Raw genomic sequence first — 12,606 nt, 5'->3', positions numbered from 1 at the left:
AGAGTGAAACATTGATCAGTTTTCTCCGAGTTGCCTCTGGTGCACGCGGCTGCTGGGGATTGAACCTGCAACCTTTTGGTGTTCAGGACGACCCTCCAACCAACTGAGCAGCTCCTCCAGGGCTTCACTTTCTGTCTATCCATACTTATTGTACATTTGCTTTTTGTTTATTTTTAGAGAGGGGAAGGGAGGAAGAGAAACATCAGTGTGTGGTTGCCTCTCCTGTGCCCGGTACTGGGGACCTGGCCCATAACCCAGGCATGTGCCCTGACTGGGAATCAAACTAGTGACCCCTGGTTCGCAATCTGGTGCTCAATCCACCAAGCCACAGTAGCTAGGGCTGATCATTTGCTTTTTAATAAGGAATAGCTTGGCTATGGTTAGAAATGTGGGCAATACACAAAGCCATTGGTAGTTTGATTAAATGGGTGGTTTTTGGAAAGTGGGTGTCTAGTTTAATTGTGTGCCTCTTTTAAGAGGCTGTTTACAATCCTCTATCTCTGTCTGGAATAGTAGGACAGTGTCGATATTTAGAAGGGATATGTTCACCTGGAAATAGAGCAGTAATCACAAAAGACTCAGATGTGATCTTTTAAACTCTAGGAGTTAATGGGGAAAAGCAGGACTAGCTGCAGAACTTGAATGTATTATCTCATCAGTGGAGTGGACCTATTATATTTCAGGAATGACTGGAAGATTCTTTACTAGAAGGGAATGTATGACAACTAAGTGTGTGGCTATTATTTGCTATTGCTTATTAGTAGGGTCAGTTGCAGAAGCTAGGATTAAAATGATCTCATTCTTACTTATAACCCAGGTAGTAATGGTTGAACGCAGTGCCTTATGAAAAGAAAGGGTATTGAGAGAATTCATTGGGTTTTAGCATACTTAATGATCTTTAGCTTTATGTAATTAGTGTTGCTTTGGAAATTATGGAGTGATTTTCCTGGGTTGATGGAAACAGTGTAGAATAGGAGGAATTTTCTTTTTAATTATCAGGTGGCTCAGTTGGTGGGAGCATCTCATGCCAAGGTTGTGTATTCAATCTCTAGTTGGGGCATATACAGGAAGCAACCAATGAATGCATCAATGAGTGGAACAGTAAATGCCCCCCTTCCTCTTTCTCTGTCTTAAAAACAAAAATTTAAAAATTTGTAAAAAGCCCTGGCTAGTATGGCTTGGTAGATTGAGCACAGGCTTATGAACCTAAAGGTAGTCAGCTCGATTCCTGGTTAGGACACAACCCTAGGTTTGGGGGCCAGGTCTCCAGCTGAGGGCATGGCAGCCAATTGATAGATCTCTCACACATCGATATTTCTCTTTCTCTTTTTTACCCTCCTTTCCCCTTTCTCTAAAAATAAATAAAATCTTTAAAGAAGTTGTAAATAAATTCTGTGAGACTAGGGATCATCGTTTTAGTCCTTGATATTCATCAAGTGTCTAGAACATAAAAAGCATATAATTTATATTTGAGTCAGGATCAGAACCTTAGTCTCCTTTCTCATACTCGCATGCTTCCCTCCACTATATTACATTGTTCTCAATTATAAAATCGGAAGCCATTAACACACTGAACTTATATTATTTCAGGAATTGCTATTCGATGGCCAGTGCTTATTACATAAATTGTCAAATGTTGGAAGGAGGCCAGACATTTCAGCAAACTGTATTATATTATTTTATGTAATTTCTAAATTCTCTTTTTAAAATGTAGAAGAATGCTGTACAGTGTATTTTGATCAATTTATATTTTTGATGGTAAAGATTTTTGGCCCAGCAGAAAACAGTTTAGTATTTTTTATTGTGTTTTTGAAGGTAGACCTATCAGATTGTTATACACTGAAGCTTGTAGCAATGGAGCACAATTTCTTAGCTTTATGTTACTTTTTTGAAAAACTTTTATTTTTTGTTTAGAGATTTACTTATTTATTTATCAGAGGGGAATGGAGGGAGAAAGAGAGAGAAACATTTATCTGTGCCTCTCATACGCCCCCATCTGGGGACCTGGCCCACAGTCCAGACATATGCCCTGACTGGAAATTGAACTTACATTTTGGTTCACAGGCCTGTGCTCTGTCCACTAAGCCACAACAGCCAGGGTAGGGTTTTTTCTTAATAGAAGAAAAATCTACATAATCTTGGATTTAGTGATAAGCCATGTATGTATATATGTGGTAAAATGTACATAGTATAAATTTTATTTTAACCATTTTAAGTGTAGAACTCATTGGCATTGAGTACATTCACAATGTTTATATAACCATCATTACTGTCTATTCCTAGAATGTTTTTTTCCTCTTGTGCAGAAACTCTACCCATTATGCAGTAACTCCTCATTTCTTCCTACCCTGAGCCCCTGGTAAAACCTATATTCTACTTACTGTCTTTGCGAATTTGCCTGTTCTAGATAACTGTCATAAGTGAAATCATAAACTGTCCTTTTGTGTCCTGCTTTTTAAAGTTTAGTATGATGTTTTCAAGCCTTATCCATGTTGCAGCATATATCAAAACTTCATTTCTTTTTATGTCTTAATATAATATTCCATTGTAGTATCTATATACCACATTTTATTTATCTGTTCATCTGTTGATGGACACTTGGCATCTACATCTTTTGGCAATTGTGAATAGTGCTGCAGTGAGCATGGTGTTACACGTATGTGTTTGAGCCCCAGTTTTCATTTCTATTGGGTTTATGCCTACAATTAGAATTGTTGAGTCACATGTTAATTCTGCGCTTAACTTTTTGAGCAAATGCCAAACTTTTCCACAGCAGCTGTACCATTTTACAGTTTTGCCAGCTATATATAAGGTTTCAAATTTCTCCACATCCTTGCCAACACTTGTTCTTTTCTTTGTTTTCTTTTTTCTTTAAATACTAGTCATCCTAGTAGGTGTGAAGTGTTATGTCATCTTGTTTTTGATTTGCATTTTTCTAATAGCTAATGATTTTGAGCATCTTTCCTGCGCTTTTTCTGCCATCTGTATGTATGTCTTTGGTGAAGTGTTTTGCCTGTTTTTAAAAAAATATGTTGAGTTGTAAGATTTCTTGTATTCTAGATACAAGTCCTTGGTCAGATAAACTGGAAGGTATTTTTTAATGTTTGTATGGAAAGAACTATTTCAATTTCTGTCATTTTCTTCTTGAAGTTAAAAAAAGATCCTTTCATCAATTAATTGATACCAAATAATTTCGTACTAGCTCAGTTGAACTTTTGAAATTGGATTTTATGATTGTGTATCCTCTGTGAGAGATAATAACTTAAAACTATACTAGTGGATATAAAGAGAAGATTTGTGCTTTCTGATAATGTTGTCAGCTTCTTCAGGGGGAGTGTGAAACCATGACCTTCAGTTGTCAGGGAATAAGAGTGCCGTGTTTCAACAGTGATTGTGCCTGTCTTTCTAAAAGGCCAAATTGCAAGTACATCAACTCCTACTAAAATCTGTGGAATTTTCATGAATTCTTTTATTCCATCCTAGTTACATATCTGCTTCAAAATTTAAAAAGTGCCCTAAAATTTTTCTTCACATACATATTGAAGAGTTTTTTGGAATAAAAGTAAGAACATATGGTTTATCAAAAGATTTTCTTAGATTTATTAACTTAACATGAAAAACAATTTTAGCCTTGGCTGGTGTGGCTCAGCGGTTGGAGAACTGGCCTATGAATCAAAGTGTCGCTGGTTTGATCCCCCAGTCGGGGCACATGCCTGGGTTGTGGGCCAGGTCCCCAGTTGGGGGGTACTCGAGAGGCTACCACACATTGATGTTTCTCTTCCTTTCTTTCTCCCTCGCTTCCCTTCTCTCTAAAAGTAAATAAACAAAATCTTTAAAAAAATAGATTAAAAAAAGAAAGAAAAAATTTTAATTACAATTAAATTGCAAATTTTTGCAGTTTTTTTCCCCCCTTGGAAAAGAAAATTAAATAGTAAAAAATCAGCCTTGCCTACGTGGCTCAGTGGATTGAGCACCAGCTTGCAAACCAAAGGGTTGCTGGTTCTATTACAGGGAAGGGCTCATGCCTGGGTTGAGGGCCAGGTCCTCAGTTGGGGGCTACCAATTGATGTTTCTCTGTCTTTCTTCCTCCTTTCCCTTCTCTAAAAATAAATAAATAAAATATTTGAAAAAAGGAAAATGTAAGTGTAAAAGCCAAATGTCAATTTGTAACCCTTTTGCCATACCTATATAATGTAAATATCTAAAAATAAGAAAGTTTGAAAAACTACTTTTGGGAAATTATTGATGTGCAACAGTAATGTTGGCTTTATTTTTTTCCAGATATGGCCGAGTGGAAAGTGTCAAAATTCTCCCTAAAAGGGGATCTGAAGGAGGAGTGGCTGCCTTTGTGGATTTTGTGGACATCAAAAGTGCACAGAAAGCTCACAACTCAGTTAACAAAATGGGAGATAGAGACCTACGCACGGATTATAATGAACCAGGCACCATTCCAAGTGCTGCTCGGGGATTGGATGATACAGTTTCCATAACATCTCGTAGTAGAGAGGTTTCTGGGTTCAGAGGAGGTGGTGGAGGGCCTGCTTATGGCCCCCCACCGTCACTTCATGCACGAGAAGGACGTTATGAGCGGAGACTTGATGGGTAAGTTCCAAGGTTTCTGTAGGCAGGTATTTTGTATTTGATATGGTGAGAAACAGAAACTCATATATAGGGGCCCCAGATGGATTTAAAGTTTTGGGCATTCTCAATGTTTCCTATTTTGGGTTGGAAACGGAAGTGATTTCTATCCCAGTGGCTGGTATCTTACGGAGTCGTAGAGGATATTTCCTGCAGCTGGTTGGATATCTACTCCTGAGATAAAAAGTGGTGGAAGATTTTGTATGGCAGCATCATTTTTGGAGTTACCTGTCTTCTAGAATTAATTATTTCTTCTCTTGGATGATGTTGGATATATCCCTTTTACCTGATGGAGCTATTTGGCTACAGATTTTGTGGTTATACTATATGGAATATTTCTGGAATATTAGAGCCTACAGATTCTTTTAGAAGTTAATATCTGCTTCTCAATTTTCATTATATGAAGTATACAAATGAATTGGATTGTCACCATAAAACCTAGCAGACCGTAATTCAACCCCTTGGATTCTACAAACAATACTTTAACCCGGAAATGTATACTTGGAGGAAGAAGAATGAAGGCAGTGTTTGATTTTCCCATTTTGGATCTACACCGTTTCCATGTTGGAATTACACTTCCTGATGGAATGGGGAAAATTTGAGGTGATGAACGTTCCTAAATCTGGAATATAGCCATTCTTTTCTAATTTCTGGAATGTATGGGATGTCATGCAGTCAAGATTCCATTAGCCCAGGAGAAGAGGATTACTATCTCCTTTCTTAAGCAAGTTGCTGCCCAATTAAAGGTACTTTAGCTTTGAACTCATGGTGATAATCAGTTGTGGATACAGCAATCAAAATGGACTGTTCTGGATGGCTACAAAGGTGAACTTTGTGGCGAGCAATTGTGCCTTCCTCATTTGGTGGAATCATAGAGGCTATTTCCTCTTCTGTCAGCTGCCTGATTCATACTTAGGGCTGGAAGTTTTTATGAATGTGGATCAATTTATAATTGTCTACTATCTCAAGAAAGAAGTCTGGGGGTTTGAGAGTTACAGTTTGTCTGGGACTACTTGCTTCCAGTGGAATTATTTTATCTGATCACTAAGATTTTTTTTTTCCCTGTGGTTCATCTAAATATCATTTGACACCCTTGCCCATTAAGAAGGTGGATTACCCCCATAAGAGGGGCCAAAATTGGGGAAGTTATGTTCACAATTCTCTCCCTAGATTTAATTGGGATTATAGGTCGTGTTTCCACACTTGGAAAAGGTTGGTATGTCCTGACCTGTGTATATTAGCCCCTCTCCTAACCCACGTCACACTCTCTTTTTTCCCCACTAACTTTAGAAGTATTTAGTACTAATAGATGAATCAAAGAATAGCTATTAGATTTCAGCTCTGCTAGCTCTTGTGCCTGCCTTCTGTATCTTCTTAATGGATAAGAACTTTTCATATTTTTAAAGTATCAGTTGTAGTAATTCTGCTAGAACTATTATTGCCTATTGCTTCTGTTATATCATTAGTAAGAGTTTTCACTGATTAATATTTGACAGGGTGCTAATAGAATTATGAAATTTTCTCTTGTTTCAAGGAAACCTTGTTTTTTAGACATCGAAATATCTATTCAAATCCCATAAACGTAGTGAATAAAAAAGAAAGTAATTTAATATATTTGAGTAGGAAAGATTATTATTGGAATTTTTTGTCATGCCAGTTGCTTTTTATAATAGCTGTAAAAAAACAAAAACAGCACAAGAAGGTACGTTTGCCACTAAGTGAAATGGTGGGTGAAAATGAAGAATAGTGGAGAGGTTTGGAATCTAGGCATGTGTTGGGGATATAGCATTGTAAGATTTTTGCCAGATATTCTTTATTGGAGAGATTCTAATTCCTCTATATCTTTCATAATTTTTTAAACTCTTTTGATAGAAGAGTTCCAAAGATAATGTTGAGAAGAAACTTAACCTTAAGTTGAAATTCAAGTGATGATCTTTTAGGGACTCAGGAAATGAGTTCTGATATCCTACAAAAGTAGAGAAAATAAGATTTTTTATAGGATTTGACTTAGTTTTAAATATTAACACTTAATTGCATGTGTGTAGTTGTACATGCAACAATTTTTGTACTCTTAGGTTGACAGATATGTCCTATAGAAAAAAATTAAAGTGAAACCATTGCTAGTAGCAACCTTAGAGAATCGTACAGTTCCCAAAGTTGTATAATTTCATCATAGGCAGCTTGAGTATAGCTAAATGCTAAGTCAACATATTTCCTGTAACTGTTAAGTACATAGAGTAATAAACAATCATGGAATAGGCTTTTAAAAAATTTTGGTAAATAAAATTTCTTAGGAATAGGCATTTAAAAAATTACATGGAATTTGATAGCACAAGGAGATAAAATAACCTTTGTTTTTTAATTAGTTAAATTTATCATAAAATAGCATGTGGTGACCCAATATTTTGATATCCTAAGTGGGTTTTTTGTTTTGTTTTGAAGATTCCATTTTTATTATTACTAAATGTGATTGTTTGGGCACAGCAATTTATACAACCTAGTAATTTTTATGATTACTCAAAGAAGTCAAAAGTTAATGAGAAAAAGTTACATTTAAAGTGTTTTTCTGGACTTCTTTGAAAAATGCCCTCCTACAGGTGGGGCATACTCATTATAGGGTTTTCATGACTATGTAAAAATGTATCATGGCAATTTTGCCTAAAATAAATTTGCAAAGTAAATAAAAGCTTTGTATATATTTTAATAAGGTGAAAGTATAGAAAACTTTCATATTGAAATGATAGTCTCTTCTTGTTCCATTAAATTAAAAAATGAAGAGATGGCATATGCACATTTCTGTAAATAAACCACAAAATCCCTAATAAAAAGTGACCTGCAGAACACTAGTCATGAAAGCCCAATATACAATTAAAACATTGATTACCTGGCTGTGAAAGTAAGTTCTGGAGTCAAGTAAAATGTTAAAGTTGTTAGCATTTGCTTACTAAGTAGGTTAATGCTGTTTAGAAGATGATCAGTTAGTTGCAGAGACAGACAATGCTGAAGTGAATGTTTGCATGACTTGCTTTTAGTTTTGCCTGTTCTTTTCTGATTGATTAAATATTTTTCCCCTTCCTAAAATGCAGGGCTTCAGATAACAGGGAGCGTGCTTATGAACATAGTGCCTATGGACACCATGAACGGGGGACGGGAGGATTTGATCGGACAAGACATTACGATCAGGATTACTATAGAGATCCTCGCGAGCGGACTTTACAACATGGGCTCTATTATTCTTCTCGGAGTCGAAGTCCAAACCGTTTTGATGCTCATGACCCCCGATATGAACCTAGGGCTCGGGAGCAGTTTTCACTGCCCAGTGTGGTACACAGGGATATCTACAGGGATGATATAACCCGGGAGGTACGAGGCAGAAGGCCAGAGCGGAATTACCAGCACAGCAGGAGTCGGTCACCACATTCATCCCAGTCTAGAAATCAGTCTCCTCAGAGACTGGCTAGCCAAGCGTCTAGACCCACCAGGTCCCCTAGCGGCAGCGGCTCTAGGAGTAGATCCTCCAGTAGCGATTCAATCAGCAGCAGCAGTAGTACCAGCAGTGACAGGTAGGTTAACAGCCTTTTGTTATAACAGACAAGCTGTTGAATAAATTGTCACAAATTCTTGATGTTTAGTGCTAATGATTTTTAGCATAGTAATATTTTTAAAACAGTAATCTTGGATTATGTATATAATGAGTAAAGAAACTGATAAGTGTGTGGTGATTGAATTAACTATTCTGTAAAGTACCCAAGGCTAAGTGATGGTTTGCAAATACTGTTTTATCCTCCAGATGTAAATATTAAAATTGTCAAACAGGAAGAAAAATGGTGACTTTAGCTGTGCGAAGCAGATTTTGTGCCACTGAAAATGTGGTATTTCTTTTAAGTTGTTAATTTTCTAGGTGTATAATACTAACTTCTGTTAATTCTGGTTCAAAATTTGTCATATGTGTTTCGTTAAAAGTGTATTGGCAAAGTAATATTGACACATTTATTATCAGTGACTAAATCAACTTAAGGATACATTTTTAACTAATTTTAGCATCAGGGCTATAGGCAATTTATAAATTTAAGTAGAAAAGCTTTCTTTAAATGCAGATTGTCACTTTAAATGCAGAAATGTCACTGCATTTCTTTAAATGCAGGCTGTTAACTAAGGCTGAGTAAGCTGATTTCATTAGTTGGGAATTTTTTTGCAAAGGCATTTTATTTTAAAGATGGAAAATAATCTTAACGGGAAATAGCTTAGAGATTAGGTATACTGGATTTGAAATCACAGATCTGGTTAGATGGTATAGTATATGACTGTTATAGTCTTGGACAAGTTATTTAAGCTGCCCAGGTCTCAGCTTTCTCATCTTTTATAAGAACTGTGCTCTAAAAAGTTACTGTGAGGATCAAAATGGAAAAAAAATGTGTGTAAAGTGCTTAGCTTGATACCTGTATATGTTAAGTAAATGCTGTCTTTCATAATTTTTAGCTATTATTATTACTACTTAAGATGTTGATAGTCTTTGAGCTTTCCCATTTCCAGTTACTGTTATTCAACCTGCAAATCCTAGTTTTAAATGATGTGTATTTTATAGGATACAAATAATTTGACCTTATAAAATGCTCAGATTAATATTTCTCTTTTAATATTGCCTGCTTAGAGTTAATTTAAGAAAAGTCAATGATCATGTAATTGATGATTGGCTCCTTTCAGGCCTCCTAAATGTTCTAATTCAAAATAATAAATGAAAACATTTTATACATCTGTATATCTAGATATAATTAAAACATTTTGAAAGATGTAATGTATAATGAAGCAACCACTTAGTTTAGGAAACCAGGAGAGTTAAGGTTCTGGCTCTAGCTTTGTAGCTCTGTGACATAGATGAGAAATCCTTCACTTCTCTTGATTTCATTTTGTGTATTGTTGAGATAATGATGGACAAGCTTCATTTGAACTCTGTGAAAGTGATTATAAGTAAAATCTTGTTATGCCCCATTTTATTCTACACACAATTGTCTAAGATACTTAGTTTTGGCCATTTTCCCTAAATCTACCTCATTAAAGGGATGCCACTGCATTCCATTGGATCAAAATGTACTGAAAAGCCAACTGCTTATGGAGGTGTTGAAGTTAGGGGAAGAGCATACACAGCCTTCAGGATGGCAGTGTACTTGGGGAAGTTACAGTGTTTGGGGATTTGGTCCTTAGCATTGTAGGCTCAAAAGTTGGAATCCAGAAGTGATATATGATGAGTTGGATGTGCTTATACGAAAGAATAGTTGTATGACTTTTACAGTCAGAAAGGTAAGTGCTACAAAGACAAAGACAGGATGAGCTTACAAAGTATACATGGGGACTACATTACAGTCATAGAGGATATTTCCCCTGTGTCCGCTGCCTGATTTATACTTAGGTCTGGAAACTTTTATAATGTAGAGCTATGAAGGATATGTAGGACTTTTATCAAAAAGAAAGGAGTTTCAGGCTAGACATGGGAACACAGTGGGTGGAAGGAACAAATCGAAGAGATGTAGGTGGGTGGAAGAATGTTTTGAGAATAGTAGATAATTTAGGATGACTTAACCACACTAATGATTTTGAGTTTTCTTCTTTATGCACAGATGAACCGTTGAGGGATTTTGAAAAGGGAAATAAGTTTGTTGAGATCCGTGCTTTACGAAAGGCATCTGGTGACTTGGAATAGGAAAAACAGATTCTGGTTAGGAGCCTATTTCAGTAGCTTGGAGAAGGAAAACTTGGTCTCTGGGAGAGACATTGTATTAAGAATCCAATTATGAAAAGCCAGGATAAACTTGAATGATGGGCTTTTCCATACTGTCCTGTAACAACCAACAGGACCAGGCATTCCTTTGCTCACTGCAGAGCCAATATATTGTCTGTCTTTAGAGTACATGTTCAACAAACAGTTGAAATACTGAAATAGAATTCTTAACAGGAAGGAGGAAGCAGAATTGATGTTAATAGCTAAAAGATTTGGCCATTATATTGTGATTGAAGCAAGTGCACAGAAATAAACATCCTTTGGTGTTCAGAGCATGTCCATTACCCCTGGGTTCAGCCTCCATTTTATCAGATGTCCTCTTTTCCTCTATGATTGTACTGATTTTGAAGTATAATATTTTGAGATGTTACTTAGATTCAGAATGTTCAATATCCTTTTGGAAATAATAGGGTGCTTTTGTAATCTTTAAAACTTTATGATTGTGAAACTGACATTCTAAGTCCTTTAAAAATACTTAAAATTAACATCTTATAGTAGACAATATATAACTTGGTTTTGACTATAGAAGCAAGTTTCTATTCTCTCTGCATGACTGGCTGGTAATTTAATCACCCTCACCTCCCTTAATTGTTACAGCTTTGATGAATAGAATCCTAGCAGTGCATTTCAAATGAGTAAGCATGGGATTAGTGGCAATCTAGTTGTGAAGTCCTTATAAACGCTACACCTACTGTTTCTATAAAACTGTGCGCAGTATTTGACTAGTGAGAACTGGGGGTCATGGTGTCAACTTGAGATACGCAGCCCTGTGCTGCTGTATGTCTCCCTCTCTTTCACGGTCACTTTTTCCTTTCAACAGAAAAATTTGAATATGTAAATTTCACAAAAGCATTTACTTTTAAAAGCCTTTAATTAAAGTTCAATTTACTTTATTTCTATAGTTTTCTGTTATTGGATTTCCCTCCTCCCCCAAATCATGTTGTCAGAATTTTTTTTAATACAGGCCAAAGGAACTGAAGAATTTGTTGAAGTTAAATTAAACTCATAAGCTTTCCTAGTATCTCAAAGTAGTTTTTAATTTTTTTATTTTTTAGAGAGGGGGAAGAGAGAGAAAGAGAGGGAGAGAAACATTAATGTGTGAATGAAAAGCATCTACTGGTTGCCTCTTGCACGCCCCCAATGGGGGACCTGGCCTGCAACCCAGGCATGTACCCTGACTGGGAATTGAACCAGCAACCCTCTGGTTCACAGGTTGGCGTTCAGTCCACTGAGCCACAGCAGCCAGGGTGGAATGCTTATTTTATTAACTGGCTATATAATTTGCTATGAAACTGTCAGACATAGTAACAGAGTTTACATATGTGAAGTAAAAGTTTCTTAACATGTTAAATGAGTTAATAATTAGTGGAGTTTTTTTTGGTGATTCATATACTGTTTAATCATAAAAACACATTTGTTTGAACTTTTATCATCAACAGTGATTTATAATAATAGGCAAATAATTTCTGGATTCAATAAAATTTTATTGCATTATGCTTCCTCATTAGATTTTGTGGGGACAAAATAGTTTGTTTTTAATCAGAAGAAAGTCATACAACTAAAATAATGCCTTTTAATGTCAGAAGAAATTACATAAGTGAAAATAAACCATATTTGGGAAATTGGTGGTTAGAAACCATGACTTTTTTTTCCTTCTGGCTCTTCTGTTTGTAGCTGCATAGGATTGAAGTGAGAGTAGAAATTAATTAAATTGATTTTATTACATAATACCAATCTTTTCCCACTTTGCTACTCTGTTTATGCCTGTCAATTTGAGATGAATCACTTAAGTTGAAAAGGGATTTTTTTGGTACTCTGAGTGTGTAAAGAGGGCACCTGTGCTCAGAGACCATTGAAAACAGAAATTAAGCAAACTAAAATGTGAGAATCAGTGATTAGATGTTTATTGATTTGGGGGGATAACAAGCAAAGTCTTGGGGGAGCATTCAGAGGACTCTCAAGGAGGACCAGTAAAGGTCTACTTAAGCCTTTAAGAAGTCATAGTCAAGGATAATATTCTTAGGAGGGATGTTTCTTTACCTTTTGTCCCTCATTTTCATTTAAAATGAAAATATCTGCACTTACTTTAAACCTAAGTAAAATACCATGTAATAGCTGATTTATTTTTTAATTTTACAGCCATTGTCTGCCTGTTTATAAAATTTTGTCCTGCCTTAATTTTATTTTTAGAT

At 35.9% G+C, this 12,606-nt stretch overlaps 1 protein-coding gene across 1 annotated transcript in view; it reads left to right on the top strand.

Moving 5' to 3' along the window:
• SPEN (spen family transcriptional repressor) overlaps positions 1-12,606 on the top strand; it is a 72,755-nt gene that overhangs the window by 16,012 nt on the left and 44,137 nt on the right. The window contains exons 2-3 of the mRNA XM_037146093.2: positions 4,282-4,602; positions 7,725-8,201. Coding sequence (XP_037001988.2) covers positions 4,282-4,602; positions 7,725-8,201 — 798 coding nt within the window. The remainder of the gene's footprint in view (positions 1-4,281; positions 4,603-7,724; positions 8,202-12,606) is intronic.

Source organism: Artibeus jamaicensis, unplaced genomic scaffold, assembly GCF_021234435.1.
Source record: "Artibeus jamaicensis isolate MK-2021 breed Jamaican fruit bat unplaced genomic scaffold, CSHL_Jam_final scaffold_847, whole genome shotgun sequence".
In the NCBI taxonomy this organism is placed as follows: domain Eukaryota; kingdom Metazoa; phylum Chordata; class Mammalia; order Chiroptera; family Phyllostomidae; genus Artibeus; species Artibeus jamaicensis.
The sequence above is the reverse complement of the archived record's forward strand: the minus strand, read 5'-3'. Positions and strand labels throughout refer to the sequence as shown.